We start from the raw sequence: 22,511 nt of genomic DNA on the forward strand, positions 1-22,511 counted from the left end.
CCTGTCCATATCCCTCTAAACCTTTCCTACCCGTGTACCTGTCCATATCCCTCTAAACCTTTCCTACCCGTGTACCTGTCCGTATTCCTCTAAACCTTTCCTATCCGTGTACCTGTCCGTATCCTTCTGCATCTTTCCTACCCGTATACCTGTCCGTATCCCTTTAAACATACCCTATCTGTGTACCAGTCCAAGTGCCTTTTAGATGTTGTTAATGTACCTGCCTCAGCCGCCTTCTCTGGCAGCTCGTTCCTTACGTGGATTACTCTCTGCATGAAAAAGGTTCCTATCGTCGTGGAGTTTAAATAGTTTCTGCCCAGAGTATCTCACCCCTGAAAGAGTGTTGCACATGACCATCCCCCCCCCCCCTTTGCGGGACTCAGTCATCAGGGATGTTTAATGACATTTCCAGCGCACAAGTGTAAAGGAGAACAGAATAATTATCACTCCCAATCTGATGCAACACAAAAAGATAAAAAACAATAAAAACACAATAATTATGAATACATAAGGTAGCTTATATACATGGATTGATGTACGTTTATAAAGTGACATTGGGCATACAAGTGTCTGTACATAGGGCAGCTGAAAGTAAATGATGAAGTATTGGTGGCTGGGTGTAGGTGTGTAAGCCTTACTGCTTAGGAAAAGTTACTGGTTTTGAGTCCAGCGGTTCTGGCTTGGCTCCTCTCTGATGGATGTGGGGGCAAACAGTCCAGAGCAGGATGGGTGCAGACTTTCATAAGCAGCCACGGAAAAGAGTCGACAGTCGTCATGACTTGACAAAGGGTCTCAGCCTGAAACATCAACTCCTCACTCCTCTACTTAGACGCTGCTTGACCTGCTGAGTTCCTCCAGCATCTACAGAATCTCTTGTGTTTACGGGTCCCAGCTCCCCTAGGCTGGCGAGGCCAGAGGTGACCGGGGTAGCACTTAAGGAAATAGTTTTGCAGGATACACAGACCTAACTCCTCAGTTACCAATGATCAGAGGATACTTGCTCAATGTTTCAGGAACAGGGCCTTCCCCTCTGCCATCAGATATCTGAATGGTCCACGAACCCATGATCACTACCTCAGTATTTTCTTCCTCTCTTTTAGCACTACTTATTGTATATTTTGTTTTGATTTGTATTTTATTATGCATTGCAATGTTCTACTACCGCAAAAGAACACATGCCAGTGAAGTTAAACCGAATTTGAAGGTGCAGGAACCTAAGAAGCCATTGTGGGCAGCCCAGAATGTGAAGGGCACATCTCCACCCACCATCTACATCAAATGCTGCCTCAGGAGACAACACCCATCCTGAAAGATCCCCACTATCCCGACCACGCCGCCTTCTCCATCGGGCAGGAGGGTACAGAAGCCTGGAGTCCCACACAACCAAGTTCAGGAACCGCTACTTCACTTCAAACATTCAGTTCCTGAACCACTCACACAACCTTAATCACCGCCTCAGTACAGCAACACTGTGACCGACTTCCACTGCAATGGACTGTCATTGTTACTCTCTGTTCTTGACTTCGCGACGGCAGTCCCAAGCCCGGCTGCGAAACACCATCCGGTACACGAACGCCAAAACACCCCAACCCTGGGAGAATCTGAAAGACTGACCCAGGATAGAGGGCCCCGGCGAGTTGCTGTCGTTGGCCTATGCCGCGGGGGTTATGGGTTTAAAAACATCGCCTTCTTGTATTATTTATGCTTTTTTTGTGAATCCTACTTATCTGAAAGTTTTTGTTCTGAGTGTTCTTCCTTGTAGTACTAATATTGTTAACGAATTTTCGTGTGTCTGTGATGCTGCTGCGAGTATTGTGACTTCACCTGTGCGTCTGATAATGAACTAAAGTTAGATGCTAGTTCCTGAATCCCCCCAACTCTGTGTGTTCGCTCCTAGAGAATTTTATACACCGCATGCAGTTCACCCTTCAGTACGTTCCGATGAACAAAGTCCCTAGCCTCTCCCGAGAACGCAGCCCCCCTAATCCTGATAAATTCCTCGTAAATCTTTCCAGCTTGGCGGAACCTTTCCGATCGGAGGGCGACCATCTGTCGATGCCCCCTGCCCCCCTCCTAGGAACCACCCGAGCCTCTCGCCCGAAGCTAAACCTTCCCAATCCTACACCGGGCACATCTGCGGGACAATCTGAAGACGTTTTCGGGTCCTATTCAAAGAGCAGGTTTGCCTCGGCAGGGGACGCGCATTTTGGAGTTAATTGGACTTTTTTTCCCTTGGTTGGGCTCAGTCCCAGCTCATCCCGACTCCCAAGCTCCGCAACGCTGGCCGGCGGTATTTTACACCCCGCGCCGTGTAACGAAAGGCGGACGAGTTGCCCCTTTCCCACCTCAAACTCACCCACAGAGAGTAACAGCATCATGGCGGCCAGGGTTAATCCCAGCCCTGGTTCCAGCGGACGTCCCCTCATTCTTGGGGGGCAAACTCTCAACCAACTTGCGGGTCCGGCAGCCGGACTCCCTGCATCATCACTTGGGTCAGTTGTTACTCCGATCCTCTCTCGCTCGCTGTCTCACAGTCTGACTGGTCACAGTTGGCGGATCCTCCCTCCCTCCCCAATCCTTTATTGTTTACCCTTCAAAGTCGCAGACACTGATATATGTGAGAGCGGCGTGGGGCTGGTAGGGGTGTATTGCGCGTTGCAAATCACTGAAGCCCGTTACCATTCGGAAGCTGGTTGGGATGGGACCGAGGAGGCAATTAACTCGATGCCGCTTAACAACCTCCCGTGGAGCCTTTTAATAAGGCAGGCGCTCGGGTCAGAGATCAGGCAGCTTATTCCGCTGGGGAGAGCGGAGCTTCGCGCTCCTGCCCCAGGGCTCAGCGCCCTGCACACGCCGGTCTCCTACTGGAGTTGGTTTATTATTGTCACATGTCCCGATACAGTGAAAAGTTTGTATTAAACAGACCAATTCGCCACACAGTGCAGAGCTAGAACAATGTAGAATGCAGGATAAAGTGTAACTGACCCGAAATGTCAACTCTTTTCATCCTCTCCATAGATTCGGCTTGGCCTGCGGAGTCCCTCCAGCAGTTCGTGCTTGTTACTATGAAAACTACCAAGAGTGCAAGATCATAAAGGAGGTACATTGTGAGGCCAAGAATCCAACCTATTGCCCAAGAGATCCATTCATATCTACAGTGTCCCTCAGCCTGGTTGTGTGTCTTCTGCCGGATTGCAGGAGAGAGAATGCCCCGGGTAGGTGTGGTCCTTGATTTGCTGCGGGAAGTGTAGACAGAATCCCTGGAGAGGAGATTGTTTCCTCTGTGCTGAGCTGCCTCCACAACTCTGCTGTCATGGGCAGCTGCATTACCTTACCAAGCTGAGATGCAGGATACATCCAGCCTTACATCTTGGTTTCAGAGTTGCGAGATGCAAACTAATTTCTCCCCTACTTCTCTCCCCCTCCCAAAAACAAAACAGGTCCCCCCAGAATGTGAATGATGGCGAGGGATTTTTCTTTTTAAAAAGGGCGAATTGACAGTTAACAAAATCTAACAGTCCATACAAGTGGCGGTTTCGGATGTCCTGTGTGGGATGAGGGAGGCTGGGGGGGGGGGGGGGGGGGAGAGGGAGCCTGTCTTTTGTGTTCAGGCCACTCGCCAGACAATGGGGAGCCAGAGAACCTGGAGGACTGTTCGTTCAGCTGGAAGAGTTTGGCCTTTGAGAGAGAGAGGGGGTGGGTTCTGTGGACGAGCACATAGACACACATCCCCTCCCCATCAGCTCTGCCCTGTTTCTTGGCCTGAGTCAGAATCAAATGACAGAAGATTCTCCCTGGCAACGGAGATTGAAATGCAGGGCACAGCTCAGCGCCCCTCACCCCTTTTTCTGGGTAACTACCACAGCGCTCTCATACTGGGCTAAGCAGCAACATTCCTCTAATCAGCTATTCAGCGAGGAGTTATTTCATCTCCTTTGTGTTGGGAGACAGAGGGATTCGGCCCAGGAGACAATCATCCCAGTGACATCTGCCACTGCGGGGCCCAGGACCTGACATTATTCAGGGGGTGTGTGGTGTGAGAGCTTTCCGACTTTACACTGGAACCACAAGACAAAGAAGCAGAATCGTCCATTCAGCCCATCGAGTTTGTCCCACCATGGCTGATTTATTACCCCTCTGAATCCCATTCACCTGCCTTCTCCCCATAACCTTTGACACCCTTATTAATCATGAACCCGTCAGTCAAACTCTGCTTTAAATAAAACCCCATGTTTCGGTCTCCACAGCAGCCTGTGGCAATGAATTTCAGAGATTCACCACCTTCTGGCTAAAAGCACTGGGACAGTGCCCCACTACTCACCCTGGGGAAAACGCACTCCTTCCTCAGTGAAGTTTATGGGGACATTTTGAGTTTAGGCAGGGAGTAAGAACTGCTGTGAAGATGAGAATTTGAGGAGTTTGTGGAGAAGGAATTCCAGAGCTGGGATTTGAAGACCCAGCTCACCACTGAGAACACAGATTAAAGGTGGTGAGCAGGCAGCAAACACGGACCCACCCCCTGCCCTCACCCTCTTCATCTCGACAATGACCAAGCCCACCTGCACTGGTCCTTTCCTCAGGATGGTAACAATGCCTGGCCAAGGATGAAAGTGGGTCAGAGAGGAGCATGGCGTGGAATCAGGCCCTTCGAGTCTGTGCTGACCATCAAGCACCCGCTGAACGCTGGTCCTGTTTAATTCTCCCTCTGTTCTCATCAGGGGTGTAGCAGTTAGAGTGACGCTAATACCACTCATCTTCCCTGTGAAATGTGTGGGTTTCCTCACACAGTCCAAAGACGTACCAGACGGTATGTTAATTGGTCATTGAAAACTGTCCCATGATTAGGTTAGGGTTAAATCAGACAGGTTGCTGGGCAGGGCAGCTCAAAGGGCCCATTTTGTGCCGTATCTCAATTAATGAATCAACCCCCCCCCCGCCCCCCCCACCCTACCTACACACTGGCCCTTGACCCTCTGGCACTGACAAAACAGCAGCTCAACCGTTGTGCCACGTAGCCACAGGAGGGAGAGGAGCCAGGAATGACGACACAGAATACAGTAATGGTTTAAAATTGACTGTTTTTCTAATTGTGACACAGTGCTCACCCCTTCCCTTAACCCCTCCCCCCACCTCCCCTTTGCCAGGACGTGCAAGCTGCCAGACTTGGTGAGCCCTCCTGCACATGGATCGATGTCCGACAGTGACAAGGCGGTAAAGAGGGTGTTCTCCAAGGGGCAAACTCTGCCCACAGGTACCACCAAAGCCAGCACTGGAGCAGGGGGAAGAGGGGGTGAGACATCAGGCCACTAAGCTGGTTAATAAGATCAGACCAACTTGCCTTCTGCCATAATGGCTGGGTCTAACCGAACTCCTCACGGACACAACAGGGAGCAGTGGGTGCACAAGTATCAACTTCACACATCCCAGCTCCTGCAGATTAGGGACGAGGAGTACTGCCCGAGACTTCATAAAGCAGCTACAAGTCCCAGAGTTACACAGCACTTGCAATCTGTGTCTCAACATGAAAGGAGAGTGAAGATCCTTCCACACCGTCCCATCACACACTCCTGGGGTCAGTCACAGAGTGAAGCTTCCTCTATACTGTCCAAATTGTCATTCCCAGGACATGGGTTGAATAATGAGTCAATTCCTTCTACATTAATATTTTACCCTCCAAGGGCAGCACAGCCTCTAAGTTGGGGCTTCAAAGAATGATGGACAAAACACTGAGTAAGACACAGACACTTCCCTTCCGTCCCTCCCCTGCCCCCGAGTCTCTTATGCAGGTGCTGACAGGATCAGAAGCAGAGAAGTTTCACACCTCTCTCGGGAGTCACCAGGAAGGGAGGCAAGCAGGAACCTCCCTACTCCCCAAGAGCCAAGCGTCCACAGCCCAGGCGCTCCCCACTCCTCACGGCGAGCTCAGCTTGAACTTCTGACAGATGCGGTTGCACTCCTGGGAAACAGATGGACAACGGGATTAGAGACTGGCAGCTCGGGATTCAACGGCACCCCTCTGTGCAAGGTTGTGGGTCCTCTGCTAGAGTGACGATGGGAGCAATCTGCCACCCACTCTCACCTTTAACTCCTCACCCCTACAGTCAATCCCTCTCCACATCCCCTCCTCCCCAAATCACAGCCACCCCTCAGGACACCAAGTACAGAAGTTGGAACGCCAAGTTCGGGTTGTCCGGCTGCAGGAAGGACGGCACTAAGCTGGAAAGGGCTTTCCCGGTCTGAATAGCTTGTTACCACAATTCAAGATCCATTTTTGTTTGAGAGGACCACACTAGAGAACAAGGAATACACCACCACCCCCCCACCCCACACACACACACACACACATATTAATGGCTTTTAGTTTAACGTTCACAGTAAATCTATTATCAAAGTACATATACAACCCAGAGATTCATCTTCTTGTGAGCATTCACATTAAATCCAAGAAACACAACTGAATCAATGGAAAATCTGCACCCAACAGCGCGGACAAACAAGTAATGTGGAGGAGAAAAAAAAACTGTGCAAATGCAAAAGAAAACAACAAATAAAATATAGAGAAAATGAGACAAAGAGTGAAAATGAGTCCATGGGCTTTGGGAACAGTTCAGCGATGGGGCAACTGAAGTTATCTCCTCTGGTTCAGGAGGCTGATGGCTGAGGGTCAATAATTACTCCTGAACCTGATGGCATCAGTGAGAAGAGAGCATATCCTGGGTGGTGGGTGTCCCTGACAATTGATGCTGCTCTCCTGCAACAACGGCCTGAATGGATGGGGAGGCCTTTACCACGCTGGACTGATATCCACTGCTTTTTGAAGGCTTTTCCGACAAGGGTGTTCTATAACAAGCGTGATGCGACCAGCCAATATACTCTCCACCACACATTTATGGAAGTTTGTCAAAGTTTTAGATGTAGAGTTTAAAAGAGTGAAGGTGATCTCATTGAAGCCTAACAAATATTGAAAGGCCGAGCTAGATGTGGAGAGGATGCTTCCTAGAGCAGTAAGTCTAGAACCAGAGGGCACAGCCTCAGAACAGAGCAACGTCCATTTAGAACAGAGGTGACGAGGAATTTCTTTAGCCAGATGGCAGTGAATCAGTGGAATTCATTGCCACAGACGGCTGTGGAGGCCAAGTCATTGGGTATATTTAAAGCAGAGGTTGATTGGGTCTTGATTAGTCAGGGCGTCAAAGGTTACGGGGAGAAGGAGAATGGTGTTGAAAAGGATAATTAATCAGCCATGATGTAATGGAAGAACAGACCCAATAGGCTGAATGGTCTAAATCTGCTTCTAGGTCTGATGGTCATATAGGGTAGTGACCCTAGTCCATCTCCAATGACCCATGCCGAGCACTGACCTGCCAGTCCTGTAATCGATCGTCCCGTAGTTGTCGCAGGTTCTCCAGCCGCTTGCGGCCCTGCAGCACATCCCGTGTTAGCGCCGCGTTCTCCTCTTGTGCCTTCCGCAGCTTCAGCTGCAGGTATTGCCGCTGCTGCAGCTGGCAGGGCACCAGGTGGGCGCGCAGGTCCTCAGCAGGGGTCCCCGTGGGGCGCCTGTGGGGGAGAGTATGACATTGAACAGAGTACAGCACATTTTAGGCCACAAACTTTTAACCTACCACTCCAAGCTCAATCTGACCCTTCCCTCCCAAGTAGCCCTCTATTTCTCTATCATCTATGTGTCTTGAAAAAGTCTCTTAAATGTTCCTAATATATCTGCCTCTACCACCACCCCGGCAGTGTGTTCCACACACTCATCACTCTGTAAAAAAGAACTTACCTTAATCCCCTGCACCCCATACTTACCTCCAATCAGTTTAAAATTAAGCACTTTCATATTAGCCACTCCCGGCCTGGGACAAAAACCTCTGGCTTTCCAAAGTTCCTATGCCTCTTTTCATTGTATAGACATCTTTCAAGTCGCCTCTCATCCTCCCTCATACAAAGATTTCAACAGCGACCTTCAGCACCTAGGTGATTCTCTCAAGCTCCCACCCCCCCACCACACCTTTCTCTCCCTCCCAAACCCCAGGGTCACTAAGCAGCAATAGGGAGCATGAACCTTGGCCGATTCCCATTGCCTTCCTCCCCTCCGCCCTATACCCCAAAAAGCAGGTGTCTGGCCAGCATCAGACTGGACTGGTGCTGTCCGCCCTCTGCATATCACAGAAAGGGCCTTGGGTCTCTCACTTACCAAGCTGGCACTGTCCTCGCTTCAGCCTCTCTCTCCAGCTGATCAAGTTTAGGGAGGGCTCGTTCAAAGAGTCCATCTTCTGAGATCTGCTTAATCTCTTCCTATGGAGGTGAGAGGAGGCAGGGTTCAGGTGGGTGCCATGAGGCACCGTCATACAATCAGAGGCTAATTGCGAGGTCTGTTTCCCAAACTTAAAAACGAGCACTGGACAAGGGGCTTGCTGGACAGGCCTGCCTGGAGGGCTGTGAGAAATTTAACGACGCAGTTCAAAACGATTTGGAATTATAACAGAGGTTGTTCTCCTCGGCATAGTGCAACACTCTTACAGCTCAGGGTCTTCTGGATTTCAGAGTTCAATTCTGGCGCCTTCTGTAAGAAACTTTCTATGTTCTTCCCTTGAGTATGTGGGTTTCCTTCCACAGTCTAAAGACGTATCAGTTAGTGAGCTAATCGGTCATAGTAAATCGTTCTGTGATTAGGGTAGGGTTAAACAGATGATTTGCTGGGCCACACTGCATCTCTAAATAAATTTAAAATTCTCACCGCTGTTTGTAAGGAGTTTGTACATTCTCCCCATGACCACATGGGTCTCCCTCAGATTTTTCAGATTCTTCCCACATTCCAAAGCTCAGTTGGGGTTAGTGAGTTGTGGATACACCATGTCGGTACCAGAAGCATGCGACACTCGTAGGCTGTCCAGCACAATCCTCGCTGATCTGATACAAACGCTGCACCTCACTGTATGTCTCAATGTACACATGTCAAAAGCTGACCTTTAAGTCCTTTCTCTCCTCGTGGCAGGGAAGGTGATGAGGAGATCTGAAGAGGAAATGAATGAAACCCCAGAATGGATAGAAGGAAGATTTCTCCCAAAGGGAACAGGCAAAAGGCAGAGGGAAAGACTTTTCCACCGAGATTGGGCGAGTGAAATTACAACTAGAGATCATGGGTTAAGGATGAAAGGTGAAATGTTTAAGGGGAACTTGTTCACTCCGAGGGAGGTGAAAGGTGTGGGACGAGCTGCCCGCGTAAGTGGTAAATGTGGGTTTGATTTCAATATTTAAGCAGAAATTTGGATAGTGGACAACTTCACTCACCCCATTATTTAAATATTACAACCTATGGACTCAATTTCAAGGACTCTTCATCTCACATTCACAATATTTATTGCTTATTTGTTATTATTTCCTTCTTTCTATTTGCAGAGTTTGTTGTTTTTTGCACTATGGTAGAAAGCCCAAGATGGTGTGGTCTTTTTTTTGATTCTCTAAGTATTTTGATAATAAATTTACTTCCAACCTTACAGAGAACGCAGTGCAGGCAGGTGCAAGGGCCACATCGCGGTAGAGATCCCCGCTGACTCAACACTGGCTGGTACTCAGAAGACGGTACCCATCATCAGAGATCTCCACCATCTTTGCTCATTGCTACCATTGGACAGACACCCTAAATGACTAGGTTGAGGAACAGCTACTTTCTTTCAACCATCAAGTTCTTAAACTGACCATAACAAACCCTAACCTTACCTCAGCAACAGAACACCACAGACCCACACTTGGCCTACCATGAAGTCGTCTCCAATTGGGCCTTTCTTTTGCACTAATGTCCTGTTTTTGCACAGGTTTTTCTATCCCCTCTCTCCCCGTCTTGCTTAATCCATACACAATCTATATTCAAAGTAACTTAATGACATTAAGATGACTTAATGGCACCATTTCATTACAGACCCACAAGCAGGACATGACCATCAAAGGAGGTGGTACAGGAGGCACACACTCAATGTTTAAGGAACAGCTTCTTCCTCTCTACCATCAGAGTTCTGAATGGACAATGAACCCATAACCCATGAAGTTCCCTACACGGGTGCAGACACACAGCCCTGAGACAGCAGGCAAGGTAACTTAATTCCAAACAATTGGTTTAGTAATAACTACAGAATGTCTCTTGTGCTTCCTGCTCTCTCCCCCTTCCCACTCTCTATCCACAATACAGACCCATATCAAAATCAGGTTTATCATCACTTAAAAGTCATGAAATTTGTTTTTTTTTGCTGCAGCCATACAGTGTAATACATAAAATGACTACAGCACAAAAGTCTTAGGCATCCTAGCTACATGTGCCCAAGACCTTTGCACAGTACTACATATCCTAGTTCTTATTGCAATGTACTGCTGGCACAGAACAGCAAATTTCAAGACATATGCCAGTGATATTAAACCCGATCCTGATACTGTTGAGTCTGTGATGTTGCTGCCAGAATCGGGACAAGAACAGCACCCCAGCTTGGTGGGTCTCACCTGGATCGAGGTCTGGAGCTGGGCGACAAACTGCTTGTGCACACTGTGCGTGAACTGCGGCAGAATCTCGTGAACGGGACTGTAGCACTGTGCAAACCTCTCGAAGCTGCGAGGGAGAGAACAGGAAGGTGGAAGAGAGTTCCCGTTATTCACGCATGCTCATCACAGCACCACGGCAAGTATGTGGACTGAAACTCAGTCACCCCAAAAACCAGCGTTCCGAGCAGCAGGAAACGTCCACACCGAAAACCCCCCGATAATCCACGGCAAGGACTATTCAAAATGTATCAGCTTGTTGGAAGACTAAGATTAAGGATTAATAAATAAAGATTAACTTTATTTGGTACGTCTTATCACATGTACACAGGGACATTTTATATGATAAATACATCTGAATTTGAAACAGTGAAATGCATCGATGATCAATAACCACAGTCCGAGGATGAGCTGGGAGCATTTCCGGTACCAACGCGGCACGCCCAAACTCATCACGCTGACCCGTCAGTGCCAACGCGGCACGCCCAAACTCGCTCACGCTGACCCGTCAGTGCCAACGCGGCACGCCCAAACTCGCTCACGCTGACCCGTCAGTGCCAACGCGGCACGCCCAAACTCGCTCACGCTGATCCGTCAGTGCCAACGCGGCACGCCCAAACTCGCTCACGCTGACCCGTCAGTGCCAACGCGGCACGCCCAAACTCGCTCACGCTGACCCGTCAGTGCCAACGCGGCACGCCCAAACTCGCTCACGCTGACCCGTCAGTGCCAACGCAGCACGCCCAAACTCGCTCACGCTGACCCGTCAGTGCCAACTCGGCACGCCCAAACTCGCTCACGCTGACCCGTCAGTGCCAACGCGGCACGCCCAAACTCACTCACACTGACCCGTACATTTTTGGAATGTGGGAGGAATCCAGAGCAGCAGGAGGAAACCTACGTGTTCACTGGAGAACATACAAGCTCCTTACAGACTGCAGCAGCAATCAATGATCGCTGGCACCATGAAGGGTTATGCTATCCGTCAGGCACCGTGCCACACTCTGGTCTAAAACCTGTTGGCCTTCCAGTACAGTGAGATCTCCGGAGCAACACTGTCTTTGCTTGGCTTTTTAATTCATATCGTCAGATACAACTTGAACTGGACGTTCAGGTGAGAATTCTGCTGACTGTGGGAGATCAGTAGAAAATTGATATCTCTAGATTTTTGGGGACATTAGAAAAATTGAAAGATGGGCGGGGCGGGGGGGAATAGTGCAGGAAAATATGTCCTTACAAAGACATCTCTTATCCACCAAGGGTTTTGGCTACCTTTCCATCACTTAAAATGTCAAAGTGAAGAGATTCTGAGCTCAGATTAATTCCAGATCTAGGGGTATCTAAAGGGATAGAAAAGTCTCCCAAAGGTGAAATCCATGTAACATCTGACAGCCAGCTGGGGAGGGGCAGATTTTGGCTCTGAGCGGCTTAGATCATAAGCCCATAAGATGTAGACGCAGAATTAGGCCATTCAGCCCATCTAGTCTGCACTGCCACCCAATCATGGCTAACTTATTATCCCTCTCAGCCCCATTCTCCTGCCTGCTCCCTGTAACCTTTGACATTTGACACCCTGACTAATCAAGAGCTTCAAATATACCCAATGACTTGGTCTCCACAACCATCTGTGGCAATGAATTCCACAGATTCACAACCCTCTGGCTGAAGAAATTCTTCATCTGTTCTAAATGGATGTCCATCTCTTTTTGGCTGTGCCCACTGGTCCTAGACTCACCCAATATAGGAAACAGCAGCTCCACATCCACTCTATCAAGACTTTTCAATATTAGTAATCTCCTTACACTGTGATCTCTGGTCCCAGCCACAGGAAACATCAACCTCGATTCTAGCTGTCAGGTAGTTTGACAGGGACTCTCTTAACAGATCGGACAACTGTTACGTACTCGTGACACATGACAGTGGAGCCCTTGTCATGTGACTGGGGTTGAAGCTGTTCTGGACTTGAGGTGGAATGACGTCATTTTCCCGCCAGTAGAGATCATGTGACGGTTTTTTTTTTACAGGTTATAAAAGGTAGACCCCACCCTGTGAGGAGGGGCAGTTCGTGGCTGGATTTGCCAGGTTGACTTCATGCCACTGCGTGTTTGAAGTGATGACACAGTTTAGCTGAAGGATGAAGTTTTTATTTAATGCCTAAAGTTTAAGAGGTCATTGCCAGCAGGTTCTTTATGATTCTGCTAGTTCGGAATTAGTGGAGAGTGAAGATCGAGGAGAATCGCTTTCTACGGTGAAACAGGGGCGACCTTTGTTTAATCCTTATTTGGAAGGATTTCGTGTTAATCCCTGGGTTTTACCAGAAAGGATTGAAGGTAGTGGAGAAGGAAAGGTTAGTGCCTTTAAGCCGTTCTGTTTCGTGAATTCTTCATGGGAAGTTTGACGTCGGGGATCGAAGCAAGTGACGTGAAAGAGAATTTAAATCGTCCTATAAAGTCTCTCCTTTTAAATGGACTGTGAGCATATCGAACTTTTGGCAATACCACTTTTAAGAACTGTTTTTGGAATATCACTTCAAGAACTGTTTGGGCTGCCGCTCAGCAGCTGTTTCCGGTTACGGTAGTGTTTGTGTACTTTTGGGGGGTTTGTTTTCTGTGTTTAATAAACGTGTTGTTTGTTATAAGAAACCCTTGCCGAACTCATATATTTATTGTTGCTGGAATACGTAACACAATCCATTCAGAACAGCAAGGCTTGGAGGACCATTAGATTCTGTGGTGGAGGTGGAGGAAGGTTGCTCACTGAAGAATATCTTATGGTGGGAGGATGATTATTCTTGGGGATGTTCCAACTGGATCCTCAGCTTCACTTGTCAATTTAGATCGGCAACAACATCTCCCCCTCAACCACCATCAGCACAGGTGCACCCAAGGCCATTTACTTAGCCCCCTGCTCTACTCGCTTTACACTTAAGCACAGCTTTAATGTCACATTTAAGTTTGCTGACAACACCACTGTTGTAGGCCGAATCAAAGGTGGTGACAAATCAGCGTATAGGAGGGAGACTGAAAATCTGACTGACTGGAGCCACAACAACAAGCCCTCATCTGATGTCACCAAGAACAAGCAGCTGATAATTGACTTCAGGAGGAGGAAACCAGAGGTCCATGAGCCAGTCCTCATTGGGGCATCAGAGGCGGAAAGAGTCAGAATCTTTAAACTCCTTGGCGTTATCATTTCAGAGGATCTGTCCTGGGTCCCACATACAAGTGTCATCACAAGAAGGCATGGCAGCATCTCTATTTTCTTAGAAATTTACAAAGATTCAGCATGCCAAAGGTCTATAGGTCTGCAGTATACTGACTGGCTGCACCACAGCCTGGTGAACAGGAAACCCTACAACAAAGATGTGCATACAGCCCATTCCATCACAGGTAAAGCCCTCCCCACCACTGAGCACATCTGCACAGAGCGTTGTCACAGGAAAACAGCGTCCTTTATCAAGGACCCCTACCATCCGGGTCATGGAGGTGGTACAGGAGCCTCAGGTTCGGAAGCAGTTATTACCCCTCAACCACCAGGCTCCTGAACCAGCGAGGATAACTTCGCTCACCCCCAACACTGAGCTGGTTCCACAATCTATAGACTCACTTCCAAGGACTCTTCAGGTTCTCGATATTTATTGCTTATTTAATTTCCTCTCTTTTTCCATTTGCAGTTTGTTTTCTTTTGCACTTTGGGGTTTGTGTGGCTCGTTGGCTGCGGATGTTAATTGAATCTATTGCGTTCCTCTTTATTTACTGTAAATATCCGCTAGAGGATGAATTCACATGTACTTTGATAATATTTTACTTCGAGCTTACCCATTCAGGGACTTAAAGGACCACAAGCGTGAGGAGACCTTTGATGGGGGGAGTTTCCAGTGGAAGTTTGGGGGGGGGGGTGTGAAGCGGTTATGGCTCCTGAACGTTTAGAATTGGGGTCATCCTTAAAGGGTCACCCGTCACCCCACCCTCCCTCTCCTTGCCCCACCCCGACATTCTTCACCCCCCTTTCCTCTGCCCCCAGATACCTGGCCGCTTCCAGTAATTTCTGCACCATCGTCTCCATCGCCACCGAGAACAGTTCGAAGCGTTTCGAGCTGCCGGCCTCGTCTGCCTGTCCCTGTCCGCTGCCCTCGGGCTCCGGGTCTTGTTCCAGTGCCTGGGTCTCGGCCATCGGGTACATCCCATCAGGGCCCCGGGTCGGAGTCTCGGTCTCCATGCCTACTTCCGCCGGCTGAACCTGGGCCTCGGTCTCGATTTTCCCTCCGGGACCCTCCGCATCCTGAACGGCAGCGACCTCAGGAGCGCCCGACTCCATTTTCCCGCCGAGATCCCGCGCCTGGCTTCACTCTGCAGCTGATTCGCCAGCGCGAAAAATCCTGCTTTTCTTATTGGACAGATAATCCATCCGTCAATTCTAACCCGCCTACTCCTCCGGCTCTGAAGGTCCTGCCAGTTTATAGGCTTGATCCTTTTGTCACTCAACTGCACCGTCCAACCCAGTAATGGGAAGGGCGGCTGCGTTGTAAACCTTTACTTGATTGGACGTTCCATTAAAAACATCAGGCTCAGGTTGCACCATTACAATTGGCTCTTCCCTAATGCCCGCCTCTAGTGAACGTTCATTCGCAAGTAGAGATAAACAAATTGCCTTATTTGCTGTGCTCGCTGTCAATCATTAAATGATTATTATCTTCAAACCAACGAACCCAGCTACGTGGGTCAGTCCATCTCCCAAATCTACCCCGATGCAGCTGCTGCTGCACCCGTGCTGATTTCCGGAATCCTGGACACCAAGGCCACCAGACTTATTAACAGTTACTTTCTCCAAGCATTTAGGCGGTCAAACCCCCCACCGCTATATCGTTTCCCATCAGCCACCTTAAGTAAAGTGTCACTTTATGGACATACAATCAATTTATGTATTTAAGCTATCTTATGTGTTTATATTCATTGAGTTATTTTATTAGACGGTAAGACATGGGATTAGAATTAGGCCACTCGGCCCATCGAGTCTGTTCCACTATTCCACCGTGGCTGATTTATTATCCTTCTCAACCCCACTTTCCTACCCTCTCCTCATAACCTTTGGCACCCTGACTAATTAAGGACCTGTCAACCTTTGTTTTAAATATACTCAGTGACTTGGCATCCACAGCCACTGTGGCAATGAATTCCACAGATTCACTACCTCTGGCTAAAGAAATTCCTTCTTATCTCTGTTATAAATGAGCGTCCACTATTTTGAGGCTGTGCCCTCTGGTCCTAGACTCACCCTCTATAGGAAACATCCTGTCCACATCCACTCTATCCGTGCCCTCTGGTCCTAGACTCCCCCACTATAGGAAACATCCTCTCCACATCCACTCCATCTGTGCCCTCTGGTCTGAGACTCCCCCACTATGGGAAACATCCTCTCCACATCCACTCCATCTGTGCCCTCTGGTCTGAGACTCCCCCACTATAGGAAACATTCTCTCCACATCCACTCTATCCATGCCCTCTGGTCCTAGACTCCCCCACTATAGGAAACATCCTCTCCACATCCACTCTATCTGTGCCCTCTGGTCTGAGACTCCCCCACTATAGGAAACATCCTCTTCACATCCACTCTGTCCATGCCTTCTGGTCCTGGACTCCCCCACTATAGGAAACATCCCCTCCACATCCACTCCATCTGTGCCCTCTGGTCTGAGACTCTCCCACTATAGGAAACATCCTCTCCATATCCACTCTATCCGTGCCCTCTGGTCCTAGACTCCCCCACTATAGGAAACATCCTCTCCACATCCACTCCATCTGTGCCTTCTGGTCCTAGACTCCCCCACTATAGGAAACATCCACTCAGTCCAGGATAGGGATTCCAACCTATTTTATGCCATGAGCCTCTACCATTAATTGAGGGGTCTACAGGTCCCAAGTTGATAGCTGCTGGTCTAGGCCTTACAATATTTGATAGGTTTCAATGAGAACCCCCTTTTTTTCTAAACTCCAGCGAGTACAGGCCCAGTGCCATCAAATGCTAACCCTTTAATTCCTGGAACAATTCCCATGAACCTCCTCTGGACCCTCTCCAATGCCGGCACATCAGAGGCCTAAAACCTCATAAAACTCCAACTGCAATCTGACCAAGCCCTCAGCACCATGTACCCCAATACCTCGTCCCTAATAACGGACTACAGCATCCTCCTAACCACTGAAGTCAGGCTAACTGGCCTATAATTTCCTTCCCTCTACCTCCCTCCCTTCTTGAAAGAGTGGAGTGACATTTGCAATTTTCCAGTCCTCAGAAACCGTTCCAGAATCTGGTGATTGTTGAAGGATCATTACTAATGCCTCCACAATACCCTCAGCTACTCTTTCAGAATGCTGGGGTGTCGTGTATTTGGTCCAGGTGACTTGCCCACCTTCAGTCCTTTCAGCTTCCCGAGCAGTGCAGAGGGTGAGTGCCGGCTGCTTGCTTTTCGGTTGGTTGTTCTGTGCCGGAGAGGGGAGAGCCTGTTGCTGCACCCGGAGAGTATTTCCCAGGTTCTTTCTGCATTTTGGATGTGGACTTGAACTATAGACTCTTTCTTCCAGTCTTATGATTTTGTATTGTGTGTTTTCTTGCCCAATCTTCTCAGATCTTTTGAGCAGGGAGGGGGAAGTTGGGGGTCTGTGTGCTTGACCTGTTTTTGTTCCTTTTTTTGCAGGGAGGTGGGATTTGGGGGGTCAATGCTGCTTTTCTTTTGTTTCTTGGTTTCATGGCTAACCAGAGAATTGAAAAATTTCAAAGTTTAGATAATAAATGAGCTTTTGAACCTTCTCCTTTGTAATAAAAACTACTATCTCTTCCGCTCCCTGATACTCTTTCCAACGTTCTGTTAGTGTCTTCCACAGTAAAGACTGGCACACAATACTTAATAAGTTCATCTGCTCTTTCTTTGTCCCCCATTACTACCTCTCCACCATCATTTTCCAATGCCCAATATTCACTCTCACGCTGAAAAATCTTCTGGTATGCTCTTCGGTATTTTTGGTTTACTTACCTTCATATTTCATCTTTTCTCTCCTTATGGTTGTTTAATTGCTTCCTTCTGGTCTTTCAAAAGCATTCCCCTCCTCTAACTTGCCACTATTTTTGCTGTATTAAATGCCCTCTCTTTTGCTTCCCTTGTCTGCCACGGTTACCTCATCCTCCCTTCAGAATACTTCTTCATCTTTGGGATGTATCTATCCTGCACCTTTTGGATTTCCCCCTGAAACTCCACTGTTGTTTTGCTTGCATCCCTTTTAAGTTTTGTAACTCTGAAGCATTAAACTAATTGAAAGTAAAGACACGGAGCCGAGAATAACATAGTTTAGTTTTTACTTTAAGCGAGGCACACATGTATGATGTGTTGGTGTGATGACGTATGCCATTTGCGTACCTTTACATATAACCTATAATGAATTATCTAAACAAAGAATTCTTAATCAAACAATATATTTACAATATTACTCATATCACTGAAATATTAAATACACACACACACACACACACACACACACACACACACACACACACACACACACACACACACACACACACACACACACACACACACACACACACACACACACACTGTCCAGCTACTATATGGACATCTACAGCAAAGTAAATTTTATTGTCCCATTCAGGCCTAAGGTTTTAATTGCTGTGGAGGCTTTCTTACTCCTGTGGGATAACGTCTTTCCTGACAAGTGGAGTCACTCTGCTTGGCCGGTGAGACTTGTGGCTGCGAAACAATCTCCGGTTCTGGGGCCCCCTCTGTGGTGGTTGTAGGAGTTGATTCTGGGTCTGTCAGTTCTGACAGCTTTCTTCTCTCACAACTGACTTTGCTCTCCTCAACTCATCGATGTGTCATCTCCAGATGTTATCAGACACAGTGTAGGAGAGTGGTTCATTTCTGCCCTTAATCTTTCCAAGTACCCACTTTCGATCAGCTGTGTTGTCCCTCGCCAGGACTGCTTGCCCAGGAGTGAAACATCGGACCTCCATGTTTGAGGAGCCCTGAATTTGTCGTGCATGCTGCTTCTGAAATAGGGTTTGAGGAGATCCGGGCGTGAGTGCAGGAACAGTGGAGCTGGTGAGCTGTTGCTTGTGCACTGTGCTGCATTGCGATATGCAAGGAGGAAATTGGAAAGCTCTCTGATTCAGTGTCAGTGTAGAGTGTTCTGCTGACATTGCTCGCAGTGTGTTCTTTACACTCTGGAGAAACCTTTCTGCCAAGCCATTTGTAGCTGGGTAGTACGGTGCAGATGTAATATGTCTTATTCCATTCATTTTCAGAAACGACTGAAACTATTCTGCAACAAACTGTGATCCATTGTTACTATTCAAATGCTCTGGAATACTAATCCCTGAGAAGAAGCTTCTCAACACATCAACAGTGTGGGAGGCTATTAGGAACATTTCCAGCCACTTCGTAGCTGCGTCTACCACTACCAAGAATGATTTGGCAAAATCTACATGAATCCTCTACCAGGCAATGCAGGCCATTCCCAGGGTTTGAGAGTGCTGCTTTTGACATCTTCTGTTCATGTTGGCATCCCAAGCAGTGTATGGTAAGCAGCTCGATTTTGTGATCTATCCCAGGCGACCAGACAAAACTGTGAGCCAGTGCTTTCATTCTGACCAGTCTGAGATGACAAGTATGTAGCTCCTCCCAACACTTTAGCTCTCAGCTTGGTTAGTACAACAACCCTCAATCCCTACATAAGGGCAAGTTCACCCCGCCACTGGTAAAAATCTGGAATCTGGAGCTTCTGCTGCACATTCCAGCTACTTTGGGTTGCCAAGTAGACCTGGGTCTTTTCTGGTTTCCCTTTTGGTTATCTTTGCTGTAATAGGGAGACTTTCAATTTGTGTTAGGAAGAATACGTCAAGAGGAGTGTAATTTTTTGTAAAACTTTCGGGTATTTTCTTTTCCAAGGGTAAACAGGATTTCCACGATTAGCTATCCTTTTGAATTTGAGGTTGTAATTGTGTCCTCCAAGAAGCAGAGTTCATCTCTGCATTTACGCTGCTGCTGTCCGTGGAACACCCGTCTGTGGATTGAAAATGGACACCAGAGGTTGATGAACTCTCTCCCATACAAGTACAGGTTGAAACATTTTACACCCCAAACCAGACTCAAGGCCCCTCCATCAATCTGTGTGTAATGTTTCTCTGCAGTTGTAAGAGAACGTGATGCAAAGGCTGTGGGACATTCACTTCCATCACTCATTCATGTGACATGACTGCAGTATACCAGAAGACGAGGAGACACAGGCGAGTTTCACTGGACAATGTGCATCATAATGTGTGAGTACAGTGTCTGATGTCACCATTTCCTTTATCTATCGGAAAGCCAACTCACACTGCTCTGTCCATTACCTTTTCTTCCCAATCTGTAGTAACGAGTTCAAGGGCTGGAGCACAGTAGCCAGGTTTGGCAGAAACCTGTTACAGCAATTGACAAATCCTAGAAAAAGACCACAACTGTGGCACGTCCTTTGGCCTTGGGCATCTACCACTGCTTGAACTTTATCCGTACACTTGTGTAATCCTTGTGTGTCAATAGTGTGACTGCAGTAAGTGATACTTTGTTTAAAGAATTCACACTTATCCAACCGTGCTCTGAGACAAAAATAATTTAGTCTTTCCAACACTGTCTTGTGATTTTGGAGATGTTTTTGTCATCCTTACCAGTAATGATGATGTCATCCAGGTAACAGGTTGGCTGGGCAGCCTTGCAGCACCTGGTCCATATGCAGATATGGAGATGCAGAAATGCAGATGTGACTCCATCATTAAGCCTATCACAGCAATAAATCCCATTGTGAGTATTTATTATGAGAAGCACTTCAGACTCTTCTTCCATCTTCATCTGTAGGTAGGCTTCAGTGAAGTGATTTTCTCCAGAAAGGTTTGCAAAGATATCCTCTATTGTGGGCAGAGGCTATTGACCTACTTTCAGTAGTGGGGTTGATGATGACTTTAAAATCACAGATCCTGACAGATCCATTTTTCTTGGCTTTTGGGACCACTGGCATCCCCAATGGGCTCCACTCAACCTTAGAAAGAATTTCTTCAGCATTCATACACCCTAACTCACTGGCTACTTTATCACAGATGGTATAAGGAACCGGACAGGCTTTGCAGAACTTCATTGTGGCACTTTCATTTAACACTATTTTGCCCTTGATATGTTTGGGACTCCAGTGCCATCCTTGAACACTGCTGTGGCATCATCCAGTACCTTTCTTAATTCACTTTCAGTTGACTCTATTGCCGGGGATGTGGCATGCAAGTCGTGGATGGATCTCCAATCAAGTTGCAATTGTCTCAGCCACTCATGGCCACACAAAGCTGCGTCCTCCTGTTTTTACCATGTACAAACCCAGTGTGGCTTGTTGGTTGTTGTATTTCACTGTCATGGATGTCATTCCTACGGGAGTTATCTTTTCTCCAGTATAAGTTCTTCATTGGATATCTGCAGGCTTCAGTTCAGTATCTTTGAAATGCTGTTCAAACTCATTTTGTGGAATTTACTTAAACAGCCAAGCCAGCTCCAATTCCATTTTAATTAATTTGCTGTTCATTTCTGTTGTAATTCTGCTTGCCTCTTGGTAGCTTTCACATTGTTAATCTCTAGTCTGCCCAGTCTTGTATTACTCTCAATATTGTTAGATTTTTCCACCAACAGCATGCAGAGTAGTGCTCTTTTTGAAACTGTAATTTTACATTTTGTATTTTTCTCTTTCCTGAGCAATTGATTTATTTTTGTCTGCTTGACAAGCTCCTCGTATGTGTTCTACTTTGTTGCATTTTCTGCAAATTTCACCTTTAAATCTGCATTGGTCTTGTGCATTGGAGCCCTGCCACAACGGTAACACAATTTGTTTCATCAGGCAGGTTTCTGTTTAAATGTCGCAGCTTTGTTTATGCTCTTTTTCATTACTGACTGCAACTCAATGCTTTTTTTGTTGTTTCCATTGGTACTGCTATTTCAACTGCTCTTTGAAATGTAAGTTGTGCTTCAGTTAGGAGCCAGTTTTGAAGGCGTTCTTGTAAGATTTCCAAACTAAACAATCTCTCAGTGCATTGTTGAGCCCATCATCTCAGTGGCTGGGAAGACATTGGAGTCAATTGTTACAGATGTGCCCAGATCACATTTCGGTAATTTGGATCACTTGGCTGTCCTTCTCCTACCTGCATTCAGGCAGAGGCTAAAGAGCAAAGCTCCAGAGATTAGGACAGCAAAGAGGTGGTTACAGAGCGGTCATGGGATTGCTTCGAGTCAGTGGACTGGGCTGTGTTCAAGGACTCATCTGTGGTTCTGAATGAATACAGCATGGTTGCAATGGATTTTATCAAAACAGTTTTGATGAGTATGTCCTCTGTGAGGACCCCATAGAGCCCTCCCCAACCAGAAGCCCTGGATGAACCATGAGATCCGAAATCTGATGAGAGCCAGCTCTCATGTCTAGTGACCAAGAAAGGTCCAGGTACAATGTCAGCAAGACCAAGGAGCTGATTATTGACTTCGGGAGAAGGAAACTAGAGGGCCATGATTCAGTCCTCATCAGAGGATCAGAGGTGGAGAGGGTCAGCAACTTTAAATTCCTCTGTGAGATTATTCCTGTTCTGGGCCCAGCACACAAGTGAAATTACTAAGAAAGCACAGCAGTGCCTCTATTTCCTTAGGAGTTTGCAGAGATTAGGCACAACAGTTAAAACTTTGACAAACTTCTATAGATGTATAGTGGTGAGTATATTGACTACCTGCATCCTGCTATGGAAACACCGATGCCCTTGAATGGAAAATCCTAGAGAAGTAGTGGATGGTCCAGTCCATCATGGGTAAAGCCCTCCCCATCCTTAAGCACATCTACATGAAACACTGTCACAGGAAAGCAGTATCCATCTTCCAGGGACCCCACCATCCAGGATATGTTCTCCTCTCACTGCTGCCATCA

General features: G+C 47.4%; 2 protein-coding genes across 2 annotated transcripts; one reads left to right on the forward strand and one right to left on the reverse strand.

Annotated features, from left to right (window-relative positions):
* The first annotated feature begins 562 nt into the window (after positions 1-562).
* Positions 563-10,482, forward strand: LOC132399574 (uncharacterized). Its single transcript, XM_059980085.1, has 2 exons — positions 563-3,100; positions 9,504-10,482. The coding sequence occupies exon 1, from the start codon at positions 1,915-1,917 to the stop codon at positions 2,917-2,919; it is 1,005 nt and encodes a 334-aa protein (XP_059836068.1). The 5' UTR covers positions 563-1,914; the 3' UTR covers positions 2,920-3,100; positions 9,504-10,482.
* On the reverse strand, positions 5,109-14,880 carry si:dkey-6i22.5 (polyamine-modulated factor 1). The gene is made up of 5 exons (XM_059980086.1): positions 14,558-14,880; positions 10,495-10,600; positions 8,198-8,298; positions 7,362-7,557; positions 5,109-5,956 (listed from the first exon to the last, which is right to left on the reverse strand). Exons 1-5 carry the CDS (start codon positions 14,845-14,847, stop codon positions 5,912-5,914), a joined length of 738 nt encoding a protein of 245 aa, XP_059836069.1. The 5' UTR covers positions 14,848-14,880; the 3' UTR covers positions 5,109-5,911.
* Between the last annotated feature and the right edge of the window lie 7,631 nt (positions 14,881-22,511).

The sequence above is a fragment of the Hypanus sabinus genome, chromosome 9, assembly GCF_030144855.1.
Source record: "Hypanus sabinus isolate sHypSab1 chromosome 9, sHypSab1.hap1, whole genome shotgun sequence".
Taxonomy (NCBI): Eukaryota; Metazoa; Chordata; class Chondrichthyes; order Myliobatiformes; family Dasyatidae; genus Hypanus; species Hypanus sabinus.